General features: G+C 36.5%; 1 protein-coding gene across 2 annotated transcripts in view; it reads right to left on the bottom strand.

Annotated features, from left to right (window-relative positions):
- The window catches only part of TOP2B (DNA topoisomerase II beta), a 60,594-nt gene that overhangs the window by 24,351 nt on the left and 11,711 nt on the right, over nucleotides 1-24,532 (bottom strand). For both annotated transcript variants that reach the window (XM_039548234.1, XM_039548235.1), the window contains exons 2-15: nucleotides 18,332-18,505; nucleotides 17,548-17,638; nucleotides 15,500-15,563; nucleotides 14,127-14,272; nucleotides 13,623-13,720; nucleotides 12,005-12,217; nucleotides 11,752-11,925; nucleotides 7,178-7,279; nucleotides 6,959-7,096; nucleotides 5,248-5,386; nucleotides 1,924-2,081; nucleotides 1,084-1,209; nucleotides 290-400; nucleotides 103-208 (exon numbers count right to left, since the gene is read on the bottom strand). In XM_039548234.1, the coding sequence (XP_039404168.1) occupies nucleotides 103-208; nucleotides 290-400; nucleotides 1,084-1,209; nucleotides 1,924-2,081; nucleotides 5,248-5,386; nucleotides 6,959-7,096; nucleotides 7,178-7,279; nucleotides 11,752-11,925; nucleotides 12,005-12,217; nucleotides 13,623-13,720; nucleotides 14,127-14,272; nucleotides 15,500-15,563; nucleotides 17,548-17,638; nucleotides 18,332-18,505 (1,840 nt within the window). The remainder of the gene's footprint in view (nucleotides 1-102; nucleotides 209-289; nucleotides 401-1,083; nucleotides 1,210-1,923; nucleotides 2,082-5,247; nucleotides 5,387-6,958; nucleotides 7,097-7,177; nucleotides 7,280-11,751; nucleotides 11,926-12,004; nucleotides 12,218-13,622; nucleotides 13,721-14,126; nucleotides 14,273-15,499; nucleotides 15,564-17,547; nucleotides 17,639-18,331; nucleotides 18,506-24,532) is intronic.

Genomic DNA, 24,532 nt, shown 5'->3' with positions numbered 1-24,532 from the left:
TAAGATACTATCATGAAAACAGCCATAAATAAAACTTCACACCACCCATTTATTATCATTATCATTTATTCATAGGGTTCACATATTTGTTTTTAAACAAACCTTTGTAGTATTTAATCTTCCATGCTTTGTGATTTTCCATATGCTTTTTCCACTCATCAAATTCAGGAATACTATAGAACGAAAGTTCTTGCTTATTTTTGCTTGCCTTTGAAAAAACAAACAAACAAAATCAACATTTCTGTTGTGCTGTAAGTAATCCATAAAATCTCAATAACAGAACCCATACCTTCACGATAGGGGTGATGAATTCCTCGAGAAAACCGTGTTTCAACAGTGATGGCCAATTGTGATGAATAAAATTGATCAACAAGCCCTTTATGTGAGATCCATCCTGATCCTGAATCAGAACACGATAACATGAGGCAATCTTACAAAATACCAGATTCCCAAAACCACCAAAAAACCCACTCAGTGGCCTGAATACATCAACACAATGTCTGATGATAGAAAGCATAGAAAGGAACAGTTGGCTTTAATTTGGATTCCAAACTGGACCTGGGTATGAAATAACCACCTGTGAATGTCACTGTCCCTGAGCTATTAATGATCTCTTCCAAGCCAAGTGCATGGTTGCTGTTCAAAGTTTCTCTGCCTGTGGCATGTTTTTGCTGAGAGCTAGACAGCTCTCCCAGACACCAGAGAGTTGAATTTTTGCAGAAAAAAGCCGAACCTGGCCACAGCTCTCACTGGTGGCACGAAGCTTGATAGCTCAATCATGAGATTTTCCAAAAATAATTGCCTACATTCTTGTCTCTACCTGACTTGCTAGCAATACCACCTCATTTATTGTCTACTTTTGTCCTTACTTTCAGCATATTTTTGAATTATCAGTAGTATGTTTTTATTAATACTTCGGCTTCTTGCTATTTTGTGCAGCAAAGATCAGTTGTGCTTTTAGAGCAACCAAAACAATATATATAAATAAATTAATCCCTTAAAGAAATCTCATAACCTATGAAATTGCAGCAAAACACACTGTAAGAAGCTCTGTAGATTAAAACCTGTGAATTTCAGACTTACCTGATCTGTCATGATCATAATTTTTCCATATCTCAAACTTTTCAGAGATTCTGGATCTTCATAGCTTTTCTTGTATTGTAGTCCAACTATTTTGATGATGTTGTTGATTTCTGCATTTTCCATAATCTGTACAAAAGTTATTTTTGCAGCCAGTGTAAAAAGCAGAGGTTCAGAAACATCTCAGTCTTGATTTATAGATACTTTTTCAATGCACCTTGACCTCAACTTTATAAGCTTTTTATTCCCACCCCTTCAAGTCTTTGCACTTGTAATGATTTCTTCTGTTACTTGCAAATTCTCAAGACTGCACCACTCTCTTTCTCTGCTACAGACAGAGCACTTTGGATTGGGAAAGCTGGGAGAAAACTGCAGGTGTAACAAAAAGTCATCTCACAAATGTGCCTTCTTTCTCCACTGTTTTTATGGGCATGTGCAGCACACCTCTTATTACAGACAAATTATGGGTGGCAACAGGAGTAATGGTGATGCGGTAATGCTGCTGGCTGCTGACTCATGTTGTGAGTCCATGAAATCACATGGCAATGGAGAAAATACAAAGTTTTAGGGGTCTTAAGTACTCATGTGAAACGTGAATATGAGTCATAGCAAGATTTCCTTTCACTTGTGAAGAAATGAACTTTATCATCCCAGTACTGCACTACTACAGTTAATATTGAAAGCCTTATCTCAGGCTTCAAAACAGCTGGTACTCTATGAAATCCCAGTCACAAAACTCATGAAAAAATTAAAAATTAAAATATGAAGGTGTAAATCTAGAAATCAAGAATAAACAGGAGGACACCCATTTGTCAGCAGAAGGAGAAGGACAGAACTACATACCTGTTTGTGAGAAGCTTCTCGGACATTGAGAATTTTGCCCCTGAGTGGGAAGACTCCGTATCTGTCTCTACCAATTACACCGAGGCCAGAGACAGCTAAAGATTTGGCCGAGTCTCCTTCTGTTAATATCAACGTGCAGTCCAAGGAATGTTTGCCACCTGCAGGCCAAGAAGAAGTAGAGGGAAGGCAAAAAGCCAGGACGTGTAACTCAAATGAAAGAAATACAGTTTAATTCTTCCTACTCTATAGTTAATCTCTCATCAGTTAATTTAGGTAGGCTGAATTTCTCTTCCTAGGGATGGCCTTCATACCACTAAAATGGCACAGCAATGAGTATCCTTGCTAAGGATACATAGCATACTATGGATTGCTATGGACAAGGAGCAAAACAGGCAAAACGGGATGCAATGGTGGCACATCTTATATAATGGTTGCTACATGTCTGCACAAAAAAGGACAGATTGCTTCTCTACCTTTACCATTGCGTTTTGCTAGCTGCAAATTTCTTATACACATACATTATGCATGCCTGAGTTACATACAGGAGTTATTTCCCATTCTGCATTTTCCCTTTGCTCACAGCATATTTTAAAAAGTAATTTGTTAAATCACACTTTTGTGGGTTCCCTTTTTTATTGTCTATCATCTAAAGCCAGACAACTGTACGAAGAACATGTCAGAAAAGCTCAAACGATGAGAACATTTGCACTTATTATACCTCACAAATTTCTCAAACAGAAAAATAAATCTTTACTAACAGTGTAATTTTGATTCTACAAGACACAGCATCTTGTTGCCTGTGTGCTCAAAACTGGAATGACATTTATGTTCTGCCTATTGCAACTGCAGCAGTGGAATAGACGTTCTAAATAACAAGCAGGTTGAAAAAAGGAACCCACCCTTTTAAAACAGTGCAAATGTTCATTAAGTATTTTTGCTATTTTATCAAGGCCCATGTTAAGAAAGAATCCAAAAAATCTTCAAGCTGGTTGAGTCTCACCTACTGCTAATAAGGAAGTTTTGAATATACTGGCATTTAAAATGTGTGCTGTAATTTGCCTTTACCTGGTAGGTAAAAACCAGCCCATACTTCCTATTACACAGAACTTACATTCAGCATCTTTGGTTTTCTGAATCAAGATGTGTGGCTTAATACAATCTAAGGCAGTTATTCACACTGTCAGTGACTACCTACCAGCAAGGTGGATGCCAAATACTTAGAAAAACACCAGTGTGCTGTTTTAGAATATATAAGAGCCAATATTTTTCATAAATGAACTACAGAAAACACATCTGAACGTCACCCAGGTTGACTTTCTTCTGGAATGGATGCAATCAGTAGCAATTAATTTCACGGAAATACAACATTCCAGGTATTTTGCTGAGCATAGCTCTAAAGAACTCGAAGACAAAACTACATGAACTGACAGGTTCAAAAAATGCTTTTATGCTTCACCTGATTTAGTAATCTAGCTGCTCCCTTACAATCCTATATTCTTAATTTTTGCTTTGATTTCTACTTCTCCTCCAACAAGCCACAGAATTATGTACAGCTGCTCAAGATCACAAGAAAGCAAGAATGACCAGGTATAGGACCCTTTCTTTACAGAGAAGGGGGAAGAAATCTGCAGCAAGTGCATCACTCTAGAGATACACCTCTCTCCTGTTCTTAAGCAAACTGGCAATGACTAAAACGCTCAGGGATACCAGGGACACAAGAAACCTGTGGATGCTGGACCTCAGCTACAAATTCATTCTTGAAGTAAAGATAAAATCTAAAAACCAGAGGAATAACTAAAGTCAGATGTGTCTGTGGCCAGAGCCTGTTCTCTCCCTGCTGCACTTCCTGTGTCCACCCAGAATGTGCAATGCCTTCAATGTCAGAAATCCAGTATCTTCCAGAATTTCAATAAACCAATACCTGGCTAAGCCTCCTCAGCAGATGAAGAGTTCCCTCAACATGAAACAGTAATTAGGCAGCAGAGAAATACCTGGGTAACAGGCATTTAAGCCATGCAAAGCTTTAGCCCAAATGAATCCCTATATGCCTTCTTAGCTGAGGAAGTTTCAGGATGAAAAGCAATAGAAAATTTTATTAGCTCCCCTGTTAGAGATTCTCCCTTCCCCTCACCCCCAGTCAAAAAAATGAGTAAGAAATTATTTTGAAGCCTGGTCTCCAAAGCAGAGCTAAAAAAACTACGAAGAAAGTGTGTCCAAAATCATTCATTATATCTGCTAGGAGCACTAGGCTTGATATCCATGAAAACATATCATTTCTCCAAGCACACAATCTTTTCAGCAAAAAAAAAATATCAGGGCCATATATCTGAGTAAGGAGTGAAAATTCCACAGGCAAAATACTAGAGTAGATGCAACTATCAACTTTTGAGGCAAAACATGACATCTGAATAAATAAAAAAGTAATTAAATACTGAAGAAACTCCATTAAAAAAATTAATAACCAAGGAACCAACAAGAAAGGGAGGAAAATTAGAAGCATCTTATCATCATCTCATCAAGTCATCTCTGGTTTGGATGCTGAAGCACAAAAAAACCCCCCAAAACAAACAAAAAACCCAACCAAAACCAAGCCTCCTTATCAATCTTACATGCTTTTAGCTACTCAGCCCACCCACCTACTTCATTTCAATTTCCCTACCTTTGCTTAATGTGAGGATGTATTAAAACCCAACTAAAATTAACACAGACCGACAACATTTTGAGCTCTTTAGCCACGTGTGCCCCTCAAATCCTTCCAGAACAACTCCCATCTCATTGCTATTGGCACAAAGACTGCCAGCTGATCCTGATCCCTGTCTGTGCTGAGGAAGCAAGCCAGCAGAGATTGCCAGTTTGCCCTATATTCCCAGACAGGAGCCTAATGGCATTTAAAGTCTAATGAAAAAAGTCTCTTGAACCGTTCCCTCAGGTCTGCACACTACATGATTTACTTCCTACAGCTTCTGACCGTATAAAGATTCTGATCTTTCTACATTAGAAAGGTCAAGAAGACCACTCACCTCCAAAATGGAATACTGGAAACACTATTTAGCAGGAAACCACAGTTAGGAGATTTACACCCTCCCAATACCAACCTAGACTGCCATTTTTGTTCAGTGTTATTAATTCTCTTCCCTAAAGAGGACAGTGTTCCTGATACCAAACTCACCATCACATTTGAATTCTAGCTCCAGGAGGTTTAGAAAACAAGAAAGATTTTTATTAAAAACCACATATGGATAAGAAATAAAAGTCAGGTTTCAAATTGTCATGTCTGTGAAAAATTTATGAAACATTAAAGAAATTAAAAATAAGTGCTCTTACCAGCATCATTAGCATCATCCAGTTTCGGAATGCCTTTGATTTTACTGTGTTTCACTGATGAACATTTTTTGTTCAGTTGAGTTTGTGCCTTAAATTTGACCCAATTCAAAATACTCTCTATGATACCACAGTTAGAGGCCTACAAGCAACAAATTAGAATTGTGGATGAGAAAAATAAAGCTTCAGATAGCAGATTTCCTACATCTCAGTTTTGAATCATTAACACTGTTTCTAAAGTCCTCTACATTTTAAAAACTGCAACATATGAAAGGTCAAGGAATTAACACACACCTTACTATTTAGCACTTCATGCATTTACAACCTAAACACAACACAAAAGGAGCTTCCTTTTCCACCAGTTACATAACTGATGGAAAGAGCAAAGGAGGTCTGAGACCTAACAAGAGGTTGTGTAGTTGATGCGCTGAGACATTTTAGGTACTAAGCACTTGTTTCCTGGATTTTGAGAGCAAAAAGAATCTTTACAGGATATTTACAACCATTTAATTTTTCTTTGGAAATGACTGAAAATGGCTGAAAGACAACCAAAACTATTTGAGAATGAGCTTTCTACCAACCACTTGATAATCTGATACTGATTCTAGAAACACATCTGCAACAAAAATAGCATATAGTATATTTTCTAAACTAAAACTGCTTTAGATTTTGTTTCACATCAAAAGAAAACACAGATGGAGTGAAATACTGTGAGCTTTGGCTTTTAATTATCCCCCATAATACAGCATTCATTGTTGAGATTGTGCAGCACATTTAATGCATCTGGAAATCAGTGTTTACTCCTGGGAATATTAGAAACACTATAAATCAAACCTGCTGATGGTAATACAGCATGCATTCATTCTTCAGATTTCGTTATACAAGACTGCTGGGTTATTTTTTTCCCCTCTAAATTCTATAGGAATGTCACCCATAACATAGAATTAGAATAATAAAACACTATACAATCAGTAAAGTTTTGATGCCAGGAGTATTAGCAGTGGCACTGTTCTCCTTACTATTGGAGTTTCATTTTAGGATACTGGTGCTAAATAGGACTTAGTATAAAGAGTTCTGGCTAACAGAATTCTACTTTCTCTTCATTGTATGAAAATGTAGTAGAGGTAAACCCTCTCTGATGTATTTCTACAAATACATTCATTTAGAACAGAAATTCTTAGCCCATCTACAGAAAACTTTTTAAACTTGCTGCTCGACAATAATGATCACCTGGAGTACTACAGGCACCATTTTGCACTTCCTTGATTACTGGAAGAACAAGTAAATGTGACATATCCTCTCCCTCTCTTTTCACTCCAGTGAAACAGGACTGATACCAAAGAGTAAGGTATACAATATTCTCAAGTTCAGAAAAATATTTTAACACAAAAAACATTGGTCAATGACTATGTTTAGATTTTAAGAGTCCAACTCATATCACCCATGTAAATACCAGAATCTCCAACAAACAAGTTGATCAGGTGAAACTCACTTTGAAATCCAGGGCAACAGTCAAAACACAGTCATTGCATCCATTATTAAGACCAGAGAATGAACAGAAGTTCCTTCACCCCATTTCCAGAGTATGCAAATATCACTGAAGTACATAATGAACTATACCTAATCTTCTGCTACAAAGCACACATATACTTGGTCCAGTGTGTCAATTCCTGATTCACAGAGGAGAAAAAAAAAAAAAAAAGGCTTTACTTACTGCTTTAAAAAATTTCTCAGATAGCTGGCACTTGGACCCAAAACTTTTAGGCTGCAATGTCATGTTTTCCTTTGTCTGGGAATCAAATGATGGGTTTTCAATCAAGCAATTAACAAAAACCCATATATGGTTCTTCACCTGTTGAAAACATAGAAACCAATTTACTCAACAAAATTCCCACATTCAACTTTTTCAATATTTTTGTATAAAGTTACTTGCCTGAAATGGTTTGACTGAAACTCCAGCTTTATTCTTCTTTTTCACCACTTCTATCAGTTTGCCCACAACCTGATCCACCACGTAATCAACATGCCTACCACCCTGAATGAGAGAAGAGAAAAAAAAACAAACAATAAACAAAATAGCCATTGAATTTCCTAACAGCTTTTAGCTGCACTAACAAAATTCCTGTAGTCATACTCAAATATAGAAATCCATGCACACTGAGTTGCAGCATAAGATAGAAAAATCTGTTTTAAAGTTTCTCTTCCACATCATTTAGTCTTCATTCAAGTGAGGATGACAGAAGTTAAAACATCAATTACTCAAATGCCTTCCTTTTAAATTTGTAGAGAAAAAGGCCAAAATATTAATAAAATGTTAAAATTCTAGTGGCTGTCATAGGAAGTTCATAATACTTGACTGAAATCTTGTAACAAAAAGTGGAGTGATGCAGGGATATCCCATAAAGTGAAAACATACCAAACTCACCACTCCATATTTTACACAGGTCACCTTTGCTTTAGATAAGTTAGCACCTTACAAAAAATACAGACTAAATACTGGTTCCTGTTCAGACCAGTCTGCATTAGGACAGACAAAATAAAGAACACATGGCTATGGAGACCTTCATCATGAAGCCACAAACAGAAAAATGCTCCTTTTTTAAAGCTGTTTTTAAAACAGAACTGAGAAGGAAAAAAAGCTTTAGATGGGTACGAGGAAGTATAGGATAGATAAGAAATAAGAGAAAACAAAACCAAGAATAAACAGCAGCCAAAAAGAGGAAAACAACTAGCAATCAAACCCCAAAAGTTAGGATTCTACATTTTAAGGCAGTATATGCATCTGAAAAGACTGAAGAGGTAAAGAAGTTGAATTGATGGGATAGCAGCTGTGTTCACAGCTTCATGCAGAACACAGAGATTAAAAAAACCAAAAAAACAGAGTAGATAAAACCAAAATGGTTAAGCTAGTAAATATTATTAGTCATAACCAAACCAGTACTTGCCCCTCAAAGAAACCATCTATGGTTTCTGTCAGTTCCTAGAGTCATCTACTGGAACAGCAACACAAACCATTAGAAGCACCATATAAAGTCTTTTCTCATGGCATTTCTTCTAAAAAATCCAACCAACTAAAAAACCCACATCCAAACCCCAAAAGCTGTCAAAATTAGAACACAACTGTTTTTATCCACATATGGATGACAGAGTTTCAACAGAGAGAGAGTTCAATTGAAAGCTCATCTATCAATATCCTGCCACTTTAAAGAAAAATAAATCCATTTCTGAACTGTAAAGAAAAGCTCTTACAGCAAAATATCAAATTACACATTTCAAAATCATTCCACACTTGAGTGGCAGTCTTGAAATGCATTTCTTTTACTCATCACATTACTGAAAACTTGTGTTTACGGGAACATCTCAGTATATTTTTGCATTTAAAACTTTAGCAATTTTTAAATTTTGCTAGAAGTAGCATCTGACATATCAAGAAAACCAGCAATTTACCAGTAATTCTTGTTCTTAGGAGACACTAGTTATTACAGCAGTTCCCCATTCCCGAGTCCACTCTTAAGTGCGCAGCTGTGAGTGAGGGATGTTCAGAGCTCAGAGCTGGGGCCCTCCCAACCATTTCACCAGCAGGTGGCAAATGTACCCACTATGGGACCAGAACAGCCTGGAACTGCCCCAGCTGTCAGAACAATTCCATACAAGACACAAAGGCAAAAATACTCTCCGAGTCCAGAGGGCTGCCAAAGATTACTACAACTTTTGAATTATGGGAAAAGAGCGCTAGAACTGCATAACCTTCTTTTTCCAGAAGGTAACGACAGAATCCCAGTCTTGCAAACTTCAGGATGCAAAGGTCTCTAATTAAGTGCTAACAAAAATCTTAAAAATGAAGCTTTGACTGCCTCCTATACACATTCTATTCTTATCATAGCCAACAGTTTCCATCTATTTGGAGGTGAGCCATATTTAAATTCTGTGGACAGATAAATGGTTGATATGGCAGAAAAATTCAGAAGCTAACTATAAATTTGAAGTTTTCATTTAATTAGTTATGCAATTTCAATCGTATTTTCTTTTTCTCTTTTTTTTATTGTATTTATTTTATGAAAATAAATCCAAAATCCACAATAATCCTGAATTTCTTGCTGAACTCCAGCAAATTTTAACAGGTTGGGATTCTCCCTCCATGCAAGTCTACCTTCTAACACTGCAACTGTGTAGGCTCAGCATTTCTGCTAAAATGATTAGTAGTATTACAGTTAACAGTGCCACCATATTAAAGTTATCATTACACTGCTATGTTAATAGCTGAACTTTCTACTACAATTTCTACCACAGGCACTATTTGAAATTCAGAACTTGAGAAGACCACATTTAATCAGTTTACAAGTCTCACTACAGGTTATCTGTACAACTCTCATAGCTGTAAACATTCCTTCAAACGCTGTATCAGAGCTTGAAATTGAAGTCTGTGGTGGTCTACTATGGCAAAATTTTGAATAAATGGGGAGCTGACCAAGGTAACAAATTTACAAGAACTAAACAAGGGAGTTGCACCTCAACATACTGCCTGACCTCCCAAACACCCCTCAAAAAAACCACACCAGCAACCCAAAAAAAAATTGTTTGGAATTTATAGCAAGTTTAAAAAAGGTGGGGGGGAAAGTTATGGCTGGCTGAAATTTATCCAGATGCAGAAACAAAAAGCTTTCAGCAAACAGTGATAATTAACAGCTGGAATGAGCTCCTCACCTGTTAGCAGTTAAGGGGGCAGGCAGCTGAGGCAGCTAATTACTACACATTATGTCCCGTCAGTGGGTAGCTGCACATCAATTGCTAGTGAAAGGGGTTCACCACCCCAAAAATCCCACACCCAGTCACACATGTAAGGCATGGATCATGAGAGTGGGGAAAACTAGAAATTACAACACTTACCTTTGAAGAATAAACAGAACTTTTTTCTGAGCATATTCCAAAAGAATATATAATAACAATGTATGTGTAACTGCATTATGTGAAAATTGATCCAGAAGAGTAAAATTCAAAATCTTTGGAGTAAGTGTATGCAATATGTTTTACTTAGGAGTCAGGAAGTATTCAGTATTTCCAAACACTTTTTTTAGCCTAGTATCAAGCGTAATGGAGTTTCTCTACATTGCCAGTTTCCTCATAAAAGTATTGTCCGCATCTTTAAGGTCATGCTATTTTTCTTCTTTATGTTGCACAAAGGAGCCTGAACTAAAACAAAGTTGGAACCCTTAAACTACCAGATTTGTCATCCCTAGTTTTGACAAAGTTTTTAATTGCAATGTAGAATATTTACTTAGAAAGTAAATATTCTACAATGAAATGAACTTGCCCTGTTACCACAGAACATTTGTTCAGCTACACTGTGAGAGACTGAAAAGAAGTTACATAATAAAAATTATAGCCCAGCAAACACTGGCTGCACATCACCTAACACCAAGATTAACACTGACATTCCTGTGCACCTGCTAGATTTAAGTGTAACCACTGGTGCTTACAAACCATTTGCGCTAGCATTAGAATTTTCTTCTGACGCTTTCAACAGAGATCTGAGCAAGGACAGGTTTCAAAGCGTCTGATTACCAATTCTTATCTTTCCCATCTTTTGGAAAGCTCACAGTTAAGATTCTCTAGAAACAGTCTCACCAACTACTAGGACTGCTTGTTCTAGTCTTGTTAAATCTAGCTTGTTAGATCTGCTACCTCTAATAACTAGAATGCTCAGTTAGATCTAACAACTAAACTGCCTAGTTGTTGGGTCACTCATCCAGTGCAGTTTGTGAAGAGCAGAAGTGACAAAGACTTTTTTTCACCATGGTGGATCACAGATCCCTAAACCCGGTTCATGCCAAAAGGGCATAAATGAGAGTTATGCTGGTTCATTTCAGGTGATTCCCTTGGTGCCTGACCACCCCCACAATTTGAGAAGCACCGAGCTGTACTTTATTTAGTATGCTGACCACATTGCTGCTTTAGCATAACTTAAGATTTTTCTTTGCTATTATATCACTACTACTACAGTTGCAAAGAAAACCCAGATATCCTTAGGAAGATACACAAATAAAAGAAAATTAATCTCAACACTTCAGGCCAATTTTATACATCAGACAGCCACTTCTCAAGGACACCAAAAGTCATTTTTGCCCTCCAAAACTTGCTACTGGTAGCCTTAAAGGGGTTTGTACATTTTTTTACCTTACTTTCAGAATTATGTCATTACAATGTGTTAAAAAGGAAGAAATAAATCAGTTCCAGTAATTTTCTTCAACACCATGTATGCTCACATAAGACATTGGTATCACTGATAATGATTACTAGCATTGTCAAAACTAGTGCTTATGTAGAAATACTGCTATGAATGTATTTTGATTGCATCCAATTGCTCTGCCAGTTCCTCTCATGCAGAGGATTAGCTCACCTATTTATTTATAGCAACCCAGATTCACTTTTTTATCAAACACCTGACTGGGCACAGCCTCAGCATGCATTTTACCATTTCCATTTTTACCATTTGATCTAACCACTCACCTTTGTGGTAGCTATACTATTTACAAAGCTGATCTGCTGGAACCCTTTTTCACTCAGAGTGAGGCACACATCCCACCGTTCATTCACGACCTCGTGGATGACTTTGAGCGCGACTCCGGTTTCATCCAGCTTGTCCTTAACGTAAAGATCTACGTAGCTGCGGAATCCATTTACCTACAAGCAACAGGTAACAGTCACTACTCTCTGCACCAAATACTCAGCTCACTCAAGATACATCAAGTGATGTTCTTACAGGTAGTTTCTTCCCATTCAACATGACTTTGACTCCTTTGCATGACCCAGCCAAATCATACGCTCGTCTTGTCATGAGGGCCACAATATCCTTATCAAGCTTTTCCATCTTAAATTTAGACAGATCTGGCTGGAATGTAATGCATGTGTAGTCATCACCTTCAAAATGCTTAATCTTGGGCTCAGAGGTCTTCATCATGTTGTTCATCCAAGTCTTTGGAAACAAAACGTTTTAGATGTTAGTTTACAACACATTATCCTCCTCCTTTATTCCCTTTTCCAGCTATGCTAGGATTGCAACAGTTACACAACAAAAAGCTCATGAACTTCTTTAGAAGAAGTTCCTCTGGTAAAACACTACACGAAGTTAGCTGATTTACAAAGATAGGCACAAGCATAGGTGATAGCACATTTTCGGTTTCTGTAAACATACAGGTATTATTACATTGATGGACATGATTCTGATGCAAATGGAGCCTCCCACAGAATTTATTAAACTAGATACAAGTGAGCTGGGATTACAGTCCTTGTACCCATCTGTTTAACTCTTTCAAGCTACTCCCACCTCTACAGAGAGGCTTATTAGTTCCTGTGCAGAGACTCAGTAGTCTCCAAGACACCATTTTGGCGGCCGTGCAGTGTGCCAGAAAACAAACCCCCCCAGCGGGTACAGGCTAAACTCAGGAGTCTTGTATTCCCTCTCTAAGAACATGGGCACATCTGCATGATCAAGCAGAACGTCTGCTCACAGCATACACTGAAGTTCAGTTCTAATAAATTTTCACAAATTTTGAAAATACTGGAAAACATAGCACTTTAAGTTGTAAAGCATTTAGTCATTCTCAAAAAGTACACTCGAACCAATATTAATTTGCCCTTTGGCAGTCAGCAGAAAATATTACATATTTTAAGAGACAGGCATAACAGATTAAATGTATCATTTATGTAGTGATATGACAGCATGACCAGAAATTAATTACTTGTCCAGAAAGTAAGAGAAGAAAGCCACCAGCTGGGAAGGACTGTAAAGCCAAGGAACTTTGGTATCTAATACTGCCAAAGTATTTCAAACTTTTAGAAAGGTGGCCATCTCAAAGCTATATACAGTAGACCGCATTACATTCAGCCCTTGGTCTGTATGCTAACAATGAGCAATGGGTTCAAGTGGGGGGGGTTTACACTTAAGTCCATGTGGGGCTAATTAAATTCATGACATAAACACTGAAAAATCTGTTTCTTAACACAGACAAAATTACACAGATAATTGTTTCCATGTTTGCATAGCTAAGTAGAAAGATTTTTTGACAAATTATACAACAGCAACTTCAAAATGTTTCAACTGAATATATTCCTTTTCACATGTGCACGAACATACTTTAGTTTTAATAGAAATAGAATTTTGGGTTTTTTAGTCACCTAACACTCCAAAGAAAGTGTTATTTTACCCAAAAAGCCTAACACATAGGGATACCAATTTTTACTGACTGAACTAACCTAGCCTGAAAACTCTGCACATCCATTTGAACGAGAAACTATCCAATTCATTAAATAATCCTAAAATATATGTGTTAGATTTTAAATCTGTAACTACAGCAAAGACATTTTGAACACTTCTATACCTGCTTAAAGCTGTGTTTGTATTCCTTGCAAGCAGTTTCAACTGTAAACTTTGTACTAAATATGTTACAAAGTTTTGCACCATAGCCATTGCGTCCACCTGAAAAAAACAACATAGAGTAAAATAGGATCAGTTTAAATTCAGGATAATAAATCATGTCCTAAATTATTAAATTTATTTTTCCCTACATTTCAGGAGCAGAAGTGTTTAAATACTTATATACATTACAATTAAAATATAGAAGTATGTTGTTTGTTACTTGATAATGAGTTGGAGATGTAAAGTTCTGACACTGGAGATGTAAAGTTCTCTGTAAATATTGGTATTAAAAAAGGAAAAGTAAGATATTTCCTTTAAGTCTTTTTACTCTAATAAAGAGCTATAATAACGGTAACTAAGTCATCACCTGTCATGAAACAGAAAGAGAAAAATTAAGGAGGGGAAGCATACTGAAGAGGCACACAATGACTTAACCGAATAAAACAAGCACATTAAATAGTCTTGCCTGTAACTTTTTTCTCATCATCATCATAGTTGCTGGAAGTTAGTAGCTGCCCAAAGATTAAAGCAGGTACATATACTTTTTCCACTTTGTGTTCCACAACTGGTATCCCCTTTCCATTATTCCATATGCTGATAATGTTTGATTCCCTATAAAATAGTGAAGACATTAAGCAAATGAATGCAATCTTGAAAACAGACTTCTGCATACCTGTTTAAATAACTACATAAAAATATAGCAAAAGACCATATTCTTACCACATTTACTTAGAGCTCTAACAATTTTAATTACAAAACACCCCACTCATTTTTGCTTATTAGATGTCTTGGAAGAAGGAGCTTAATTGTCCATACATGACAGTATTCCATACCACAAAAAAACCCCCAAAAATCTGTTTGAAGACCTTTCGTTATCAGCATGATCTGCAACAGGATCCTGAAGCTTAGTGACAGAATTACACTCAAGTTAGAGATGTTGCTTTTAAGGTTTCATTGAAGTCCATCCAGACAAGTTATCATCTGTTTAAAACCGTTATTTCCAAGTTATGATAAACATTGTGACTTATTTTATGTATCAGTGCCAAAATCCATCAATATCTGGCATCATTAATATTTCTAGCTCCAACACAGCATTTTCATTTTCGAGTATTAGAGAGTTCAAAATCAGGACAGGTCAGGCAGATTTACACATTTACCATTTCCCTCCCACACCATGATGAAAGTAGAAAAATCACTTCTCAGAATATTTAGCCTAAAGGTTAGGTCTGAAAACTAGGTTTCTAAATAATTTATTATTCAGTTAAATGTCACTGAAAAGCTACTACTAAAGGAACCTAATCAGCACCTATTTAAATTCAGTACTTATCAGTAAAAATTATCTCTCCAAGTATTCGTTTTCAAAAAACAGTGGTAATGATGTATTTGTAATATGAAGTTTCAGTGTGATACAGATGACTAATTCAAACACAGTCTTATCCTAATGCTAAAGGAATTAACAGAGAAGTTCAAGAGATGCAAAATTGTGTTACAAAACCTGAAAGCTGGTATTTAAGATTTGTGAAGAAACCTGTCTGGCTATAGTTATGCACTGCCAAGCTTTCAATTTATCATAAATTTTATGATCTTCTGGTTTTAAGTTTCATTCAATCAAGCATCGATGAATGGTTCAGGAAAGCAATTATTATAATTTCAGAATGGTAGCACTTACTGTTAACCACTTTTAATTCACCTCTTCATCTTAAAATGTGAAGCTAATGGAAATAATTCCATAAATATTCTGTTTTCAATAAATCCAATTTCATTAGTAAAATAATTTGTAAAAATCTAAACTGCAATAGCACTGGCAGGGAAAGCAAATGAAAACATGCTTTTACTTACGGATCAATGGATATTTTAATACAAGTCATATTCTTGTCCCTCTGCTTATTGTCAGCAGCATTTACTATGAAACAAAGTAGCACAAATTAACACTTCATAGGCAATTATTAATCTCTTGGTCTGTAAAACTGATTTTATACATATTCCACCACCAGTTACAATAGTCCAGGTATATTCTTAATCTGGTAGCTCTTTTGATATATTCTGTATCTTAGCACTGCAGTCTATAAATATAACCAAGTATCTACAAGAAGGTATTTTTCAACCTTCTTATAATTACTGACTCTATTTTAAGCAGTTAGACTAGGTCAGAAATAAATGGAGAAGTATATTTTGTGAGCTCATAACTGTTCTTAACATACTGAGCACTTCATTCTTCTCCTGTTGTTCTTGTTTGGATATTTATTGCAGCATGTATGTGAAAAACCCTAGAAACTTACATGCATCACCAGACCAGTTTACAAATTGAAACCCACCAAAAAAGTCACATCCATTAGGGAGTGTTTTGACTGCAGCAAAAGTTCTCTCTAAAGAGCCTGTGAGACTTTTAACTAACAGTCTACACAGTTTAGGATGAAAATAAGGGTAATTGGAAATTAACATTTGATCAGAATTTAATTAAACTGCACCGCCGTGTATACAAACTACAGAAAGCAGAAATGCAACTGTGGCCACTAAACATGAAAACACATTACAGTCATTTTCAGCATCCAGTGATGATCCATCTCATCATCCATGAAACAGATAAAGGTAAAACCCCAAATCATCAAAGTACACCAACTCTATCTAAACAGCTGACAAGGACCTCAATTTAAGATCAGATATTTCAAGGTGCTTTTGCTAAAATCATGAAGTGCAGTTTAATTCAAAACCATGCATAGTTAAAATGTCCCATTTTCATAAGGTTATTACACTGACCCCTAGCTCTCAAACCACACTCTCTGGAGCACTTATTAGTGCTACATAAAGCAGCAATAAGCCATGAAGTACTACAATAATGACAGGATAGTCATCTTCCTTTTGAAGAGGACAATATGGAAGGACTCTCCCTAACATGAAAAGCCAAAAAAAATCAGATTTATGAGGCACCACTCAAAACAGAAGTGATTAAAGGTTTTCATTTCCGTGTTTATCAAATTAAGTAATAAGTTAAAAATAATATAAAAAAATTAAACAAGCATTCTTTTCCACCTGGTAAAGATATAGTCTTTATTGCCTCAAAGAGAGTAATGCTGTAAAACATAGTTCTAGAGATGTGGAGAAGTTGTGAACCTCATGAAGGTCACAACAAAATTGACCTCAGTAGACCATAATTTAATTCATGAGGTAATCCTACCAATCCTTACAACAGAACTTCATAAAAGCTGAAGCCCAGGATTTCATGTCAATTAAGCCAAAATACCAGTTCAGCAGACAGTACAGTATTCAGATACTCCACATCTCTACTGCTGATTAGTATGTGCCTTTCACCAATAGAACATCATCAACCAGTAAGTCACAGTAACTCAGAATTTTGACAAAATTTCCTAAAAATAGTTTTTTTGTGCCTCAGTCATAGTCCTTTTTAATGGCAGTATGATACTTATTTATTTTAAAACTGTCAGAAGTCTAGAAATTATCCATGAAAACTACCATCATTATCCCTCTGTACAGAAGGAGGAAGTTTTAATGATTGATGAAAGGATGATGTAAGTGAACACTCAGACCATTCAGAAGTTGCATTCTTTCAGAGGAATATTCTTCTTTCAAATGCCACTTAAAACTGTAGCCCTAATAGACTTCACAGATTAAAAATCAAGTAACAATATTGATCATAAAAATAATCTAGTTTGGACATTCAGGAACAAATATTTAGATTTTTTTACAAGTTCAGCTGAAAACTCTTCCCTTTTAAACTGTTCCGGAAGACACTAGATTTTTATGCCCTATAGTTTAGCGGGACTCAAGTGTGTGATTTAAACTCAGATACAATTTGATGTACTTCGAGAGCACTCAGAAAAGCTTGTACTCCATAATGCTAAGGCAGTATTATTGCTAAAAATACTTACCAAGGATTTCATCAAAGATCTTGTACAAGCCTGGAACAAAGGTAACTTCTCTGCAATTCATTCCTACATCTTCATCATAAACCCACATTAACTACATGTAAACAAAATAAAATAAAAGTATTTACTGTCTTGATAAACCAGCCTATGATTCTGTAAGATCTATTTCCTTCAGGAACTTTCCTCTTACAGTCTGATTACTGCAGCCATTCAAGACAAGAGCAGAAGTCCGCAAAAATTACAACTGTACCCACAAAGAATTCCATAATGAAAATCCATTATTTCTGCTTGGTGGGGAACTGCCAACAGTACAGACAGTGAAGTTCAAACCAATTTGCAACTTCACTAAAACAGCTGAAGAAAGTGCCAGCAGGAGGCTTAAAGTCTCTGTTCTCTACCGAAACAAACGGACCAAAGCATTTTTGGACCTACAACAAATGCTACTTGCAAATATGCATACATATGTGTGTGCATATCAGCATGTTTGTGTGCACAGGTTTACACACACATAACTGTCTGTTTACACACATACGTGTGTGCTTGTGTTTTGACTGGATTTCAATATTTTTTGATCGTATCTTTTCAGATGAACCAAGTACTCAATGCCTTAAAGCAAGTCTTATCTCATCCCTTTCCTACACATGCGTACATAAACAAGACCACAGTTTTTAACTTTATAATTCAGAATGCTGAGAAAAACAGAGATGCATCTATTTAATAGCCAGAATAGGTATTTCCTCATTAAAACAACAAAAACCATTAAGACTGTAAATTTAGTGACACTTACCTGAGTTAAGGGTTCAACTGACCCAATGTAAGTATCTGGACGGAGGAGGATGTGCTCAAGCTGAGTCTTTTTCTGATAAACTCTCTCAACAGACATCTTCTTTGAAGTGTCATTTTTATTAATGCTTTCTGAGTCTTCCTTTTTTGAAGCATTCATCTGATTATCAAATAATGTCTAAAAAACCAAACCAAACCAACAATCAACCTCATTCAACCTGTCACTCTTGAGATATAAACAAAATCTGACAGAGATTTAAATTACAATCAAAATTTGTCATGTAATTTAAATGTTAAGTTTTCAGATGTATTAAGATAAAGCTATCCCTGCAACAGAGAAAAATCAACTGATTACATGACAGATCCTTAACAAATTGTAGCATATTCAAACTTTAGCAATTTACTAAGCACAATAAACCAAAATAAGGAAACAACAGTACAAAAGGCAGCCATCTCTTCAGGTTAAGTATTTATAACATCCATTTTGTGCATAAGCATTTGAATCCAAACCACTGAATACTGCTCTAAAATGATAACAGCAGTACTACACTTATACATTATAGTCTGGACAATTCATTCAGCAAGACTTCAGGAACACAGTAATGCCTCTCCTATTGGCTTCTCAATTACTATAATTTACATTCTCTACTGAAGTGATTAAACCTGACACAATCCCAGAACGCTTTATGGTGAAAGGAGAGACACTACTTACAAGAGCATGTAGGGGAATGACAAGGGGAAATGGCTTCAAACTGAAAGAGTAGGTTTAGATGACATATTAGGAGACATTCTTTACTGTGAGGGTGATGAGGCACTGGAACAGGGTGCCCAGAGAAGCTGTGGACACCCATCCCTGGCTGTGTTCAAGACCAGGTTGGATGGGGCTTTGAACAACCTGATCTAGTGGAAGGTGTCCCTGCCCATGGCAGAGGGGTTAGAACTAGATGATCTTTAAGGTCTCCTCCAACCCAGGTCATTCTGTGATTCTATGAAATAGTCTACGGACTACGAAAAGAGAAAATCACATAGGCTAATGCTGGAATTTAAACAGAATTCAAGACTAATATATCTGGATTTTATGAAAAATACCTTTTAGAACAGTTTTATGGTAAACTAACCCACTTTGGGGTGGGGAGTGAGGTGGGATACAGAGATTTGTTGCACTTTTATCAAATTTTTTCCTGATAAATACCTCCTTGCCATTAAATGAAAACCACTTAAAAGAAAAGGTTAAAATTTCAGAACAACCAAATATAGAATAGCCCTATTCTGAGACAGTAAAAGCATATATACAAAGAGACTAGAAATTTTACAGTATGCATTCCTGTCTGTAAACTGAAATGATTTTAATCATCTTTAAAATGCCAATAAATGTAACTTTAACTCACATGATTTATTTGCCTGGCTAGAAGACCTAAGAAATTCCGTCCCCACCCACCCAGTACCTGAAAGAGCCTCCTTCTCTCAGAGGGGTTTTATCAACTCTGAAGCAGGTGTTACATGACCAGTAAAAACCACCACCAGATAAATAATGAGGACAAAACCCACTTGCCACTCAGGTAAATTTTTTCCCTCTCATTTAGCTGTTTCCAGTATGTGTCCATATAAAGTAAATACAGGCTAAACTCTAACCCTCAATTAACCAGTCATCCTGCAAATTTTGTGGCCAAAAGGAAGTGTAATCACTTCTCCTTCAATCTAGCTTTTGTTGCAGCCTCGGATAGCACTGAAAGCAAAGGCTAAGAAAGCATATAAATCCATAGGAAAAAGGAGTAAAGGATACTGAACTCACACGAACAACTTCAGCAGAATCAAAAAGGCCAAACACCAACCTATAGCACACAATTCTCCACATATTAATCCCATTTATCTTCTCCAGCTTCTAGTACTCAGGCTTTGATGCCTCTACACCTCCCCCCACCCAGCCCAGCCGGCACAAGAATAAAGCATTTATTTCTGTTCATAACAAGGGAAATTACCTTTCTATTCCAGATTTAGAGATCACATTTTTCTAGTTTATTTATGGAAATTCTAGGAAACACACTTCCAGAGACACACTTTGAGACAAGCAGATTGTGTGCACCAGTGACGACAATAACCAGCTATTTGGACATGAGTAAACCTGAACATGCCAAATGAGACTAAAATTCTCTATTGCCTACTCCTGTATCTGACAGCATCTGGAGGAAAAGGGGAAAGAACCCAGGAAACCTCACAAGCTGGCACCAGGATTACACACAGCAGAGTTGGAACCACAATGACTATTCTTCTGGAGTCTGTCTCATTTTCTGCCAAACAGGGAAGTTGCAAATTCACATATGTGATTAGAGGGCTTTGGTAATCCAAGTTAATTTAGCCTTCACAGTTATTTGGTCTTAAACTGTGATAACCCTGTCACCATCACCCTAAAAATATTAGCTATGGATCAACTAAGCAAGCAGAAAAGGAAGAGAACATTACAAATAGACACATTAAACTGATACATACATGGAAGAGGAGGAATGAGCACTGTTACTAAAGAAGCATTACCAATAGTTGCAACATAATTTTTCATTGAAGTAGTTCTGTGAATGATGTCCAGGCTTCCAAAGAGTTTCACTGTACATGTATATAAGTACTTTTTATTTTATTACCATCTTTGACATCATATTCATAGGAATTACCCTTAGCTCACTTACTGGTCCCACAGCTCTGTTAACACTGTTTTACTACGTGCGCTTGTTCTAAAGGGACCAGTGACTAGCAGGAAAATAACGTGATACTTCTCAGATGAAATAAGTGTTGGAAAAAAATGGAAGACGGGAGATGCAATTCATATGGAAAGCAAAAGAATTCCAGGTGCAAAGACCACCAGAATCTTGCTCAAACAGAACTGTTTCATTTGCTCCCAATTCTTAGGCTTTAAGAAGTTTTTACAGTCAGGGAAGTATGTGAAGGGCAGTTACCACATGCCAACTCTTCAGCTGACGTGTACATCAGTATTGCATTCTTAGGACTCCAAAATCCTTCTACTCATTCAGCATGGGAGGACTGGGGTCTAACCACACATCACAACTCAGCAAACACATGAACACAAAGTAAGAACTCAAATCTTAGCCTAAAAAATTTAGGCTACAATTCTCCTATCTCCAACAGCAAAAATGTTATGGAACGAGTAAGAGTCAGAAGATTAGAAGAAGTCCATTTTATTGTGACTGAGTAACTCTAGAATGTGAAAAATTACTACAGAACAGAATAATTGGGAAGGCATTCCTACAACACAATGCTAGGAAACACATTTCTGCTTTACAGTGAAAGTCTTACTGACAGTTTGGAGGAGTTTATACTTTCTAATTTATCAGTAATAAATGTAGATTATCAAAACTATCTTCTGTTGAGATGCTACTTTGAAATTGCTGTCACATTGACACACAAGGGAGGTCACAACTAAACAGACACAGCTGCCTAAAAAGAGTTAGCCCTGCAGAAGTGTCCCTTCTTGGGGACACATAAGGTTTGATGTAGCCCAGCATTAGTAAGGGTCTTCTGTTACTGTACTCTCTGGGACACCTATTTATAACACACTCATTGGAACATGATAATGTATGATTTAAGAAGGGAGAAAAAATACACAAAGGATCAGCATAACATTTTCCTTCTGGTCAATGATTTTTTTTTTTAAAAAAGAAGAGGAAAAAAGTAGTCTTACAGAACTTTTAATGGTATAGTTTTTATTAAGACATCACAAAGTATGCCCAACTTAAATGTTCACTTCATTGTCATAGAGAAGGACAGACTTTATTAATGATGTATGATTTTATTCATACAATACTCCAAGTATCATACACATTCTGTATGCAAAAAAGCCTCATGTAATAAACATTCAGAATTTATTTAACATGTTACTGAAACACAAGCATAAAAGCAAAATCCCAAAAGTATTCAACTATACAAACAAGTGTTATTATGCAGGTATACAAGGATCAGGAGTCCACAGAACTGCACTTTCCCAGACCAAGCATTTTGGGCCATGCTGTACTCAAAAAATCAATTCTGAATCTCTGTATCTCCGTCTCAAATGGACATTTTTAGAGTTCAAGTGATGCTTAGAACTCATTCCAAAAAAAAAAAAAAAAAAAGAAAATCTTCATCACCAAACACAGGATAGAGATCTATGGACACAAACATCCTCCACAGTCTTCCCATTATGTGTTCCTTGATAACTTTAAAAAAAACCCAACAAAATAAAATTTAAGTGTTTTCAACTTCTGAATTCCTACTACTTAAAATACAAATAAATGCAGTAGGAAAGTCCTCCCCCACCTTTTTTTTTTTTTTTTTTTTTTTTTAAACTGGGCAAGCACTTAACCACAGTGCTGTTTAACTGACAATCCCTGCTGTATATTTTGGAATTGTCTCAAGAATGCCTTTTGTATTCTGTCCTGTATGAAAGATCTTCATATTGTTAAAGCTCCAATAACACTTCTCAAAACAGCACCAGCTGTTGTTTCATGAGAAAACCCCTAAAGAGAATTAACCAAGTGTCACAAAGGGCTTAAGTCTTCTGCTTCACAGTAAGACTGCTTTTTGCTTGTTTGTTTACAGGTTACCCAATGTTCAAGGTCTGCTTTGCGATTTTAATGTTGCCAATGTTTTTTTCTTTTTTTTTTTAGACACAGTGTATGACTTTCTCAATGTTCTTGTGACTTTCAAGACTTTACAGACTCTTATTTATCTTGTGGACTTTCTAACCCTCCAGACTGTTGACAAATATCCACATATGGGTAAGTCAGCAAGATGACCATGCTTAAGTAGTTTGAAAGGTACAACCTATTGCACTGGTCATCCTTCTTCAAAGACATGCAGTCATACTTCATACAATGACCCCTGATGGTGCCAGCTTCCTACATGCTCTTAAACACAGCACAGTGACAACTGGATAGAAAAGCCCCAATTTTCAGGTGACAGCAATTGCTGCACAGGTTACTACATCACAACTACTGTGCATGCCATCATAACCAGGTCTTATCATGGCAACTGCTTTCCCCAGGTTGATTGCAATGTCTGCAGAGCTTCCCTTCTGAAGTTGTTTTTGCCATGAATTTATCTAGTACTGTGTGAAAGCTGCAGCCATTCTTTCCTTTGGTGATCTCCAGAGTCAGAACCCAAGTGGCCGCTGATAGACAACAGTTTGGCAAAAAGGCTTTTACTGTCCACCTTCAACCCACGAACTCACATATTTTGCTTTCGCATCTTCTTTCTTCACATTTCGCCTTTTTTTTTTTTCACGTTGTGTTCTCACCCATTTCTGTGTGTAACAAAGCATGTGTGACATCCATATTAAGTCAGAGATTTTTATTGCCTTTTTGTAATGAAAACGGGGTCATGTCATCTTCCTCTGCATTTTGAACCACCATGCTGAGTTTGGTTACTTAGGCTGCAAACAGCTGTACTTAATACAGCTAAATCTTAATACACACTTGATCTGGAGAGTTTGGCAGCACCAGAGAAAATCTATTCCTATCTAAATGCACAAAAACATGTAAAGCTACAACAAAGAAGGCAGGTTTCATCATCAGTTTCAATCTTGCCATAGCTGGAATATATATCCTTGGTCTGACTCCTTACTTTAAGTGAAAGCTTTACTTTTACTTAAGTAGATGAATTCCACACCATAGCAAGTCAAAAAACCTGAAGAGTGTTAATATTAATGTTAATGTTTCTCCCCACTTACACAAACCTAATTTTGTATTGGCCACTGTCATCTTCTCCTCCACTGCAAAATATCTCCATACAACAACACTAACAAACCATTTTTCTTTAGTCTGCCCATTCTTTCTTAACCCTATTAGGTGGCAAGAAATGGGCTCATTTTCTTCATTGGCAGACAAGCATAAATGAGCCTAGGAGAGAATATGTAGGTGAACAAGAAGTTTCCTTCCCTTTGGCTTTGTCTTTTCTGCCTTAACCTCATAAAACTACTCCATATAATGAATACTGCTGATACACACTCCTGAACAGGCAAATGCAGCCCTGGGACATAACAATTTAGAAAAGTACATGCCATGTGCCCTACATTTCCTTAAATAAAGTGTAGGATAAGCACATTTAGTGGGACAAGACAGTAAATTTTGAGTTTAATTAAGCTGTAAAACCTTGGGAGGGAGGTTAATTAAGTAATGAAATCCAGGGATTACAGTTCAAAACAAAACTATCTCTTCTGAAG

This window comes from Corvus cornix, chromosome 2 (assembly GCF_000738735.6).
Source record: "Corvus cornix cornix isolate S_Up_H32 chromosome 2, ASM73873v5, whole genome shotgun sequence".
Lineage (NCBI taxonomy): Eukaryota > Metazoa > Chordata > Aves > Passeriformes > Corvidae > Corvus > Corvus cornix.
Note: the sequence above shows the minus strand (reverse complement) of the source record. Positions and strands in the feature narration are given on the sequence as shown.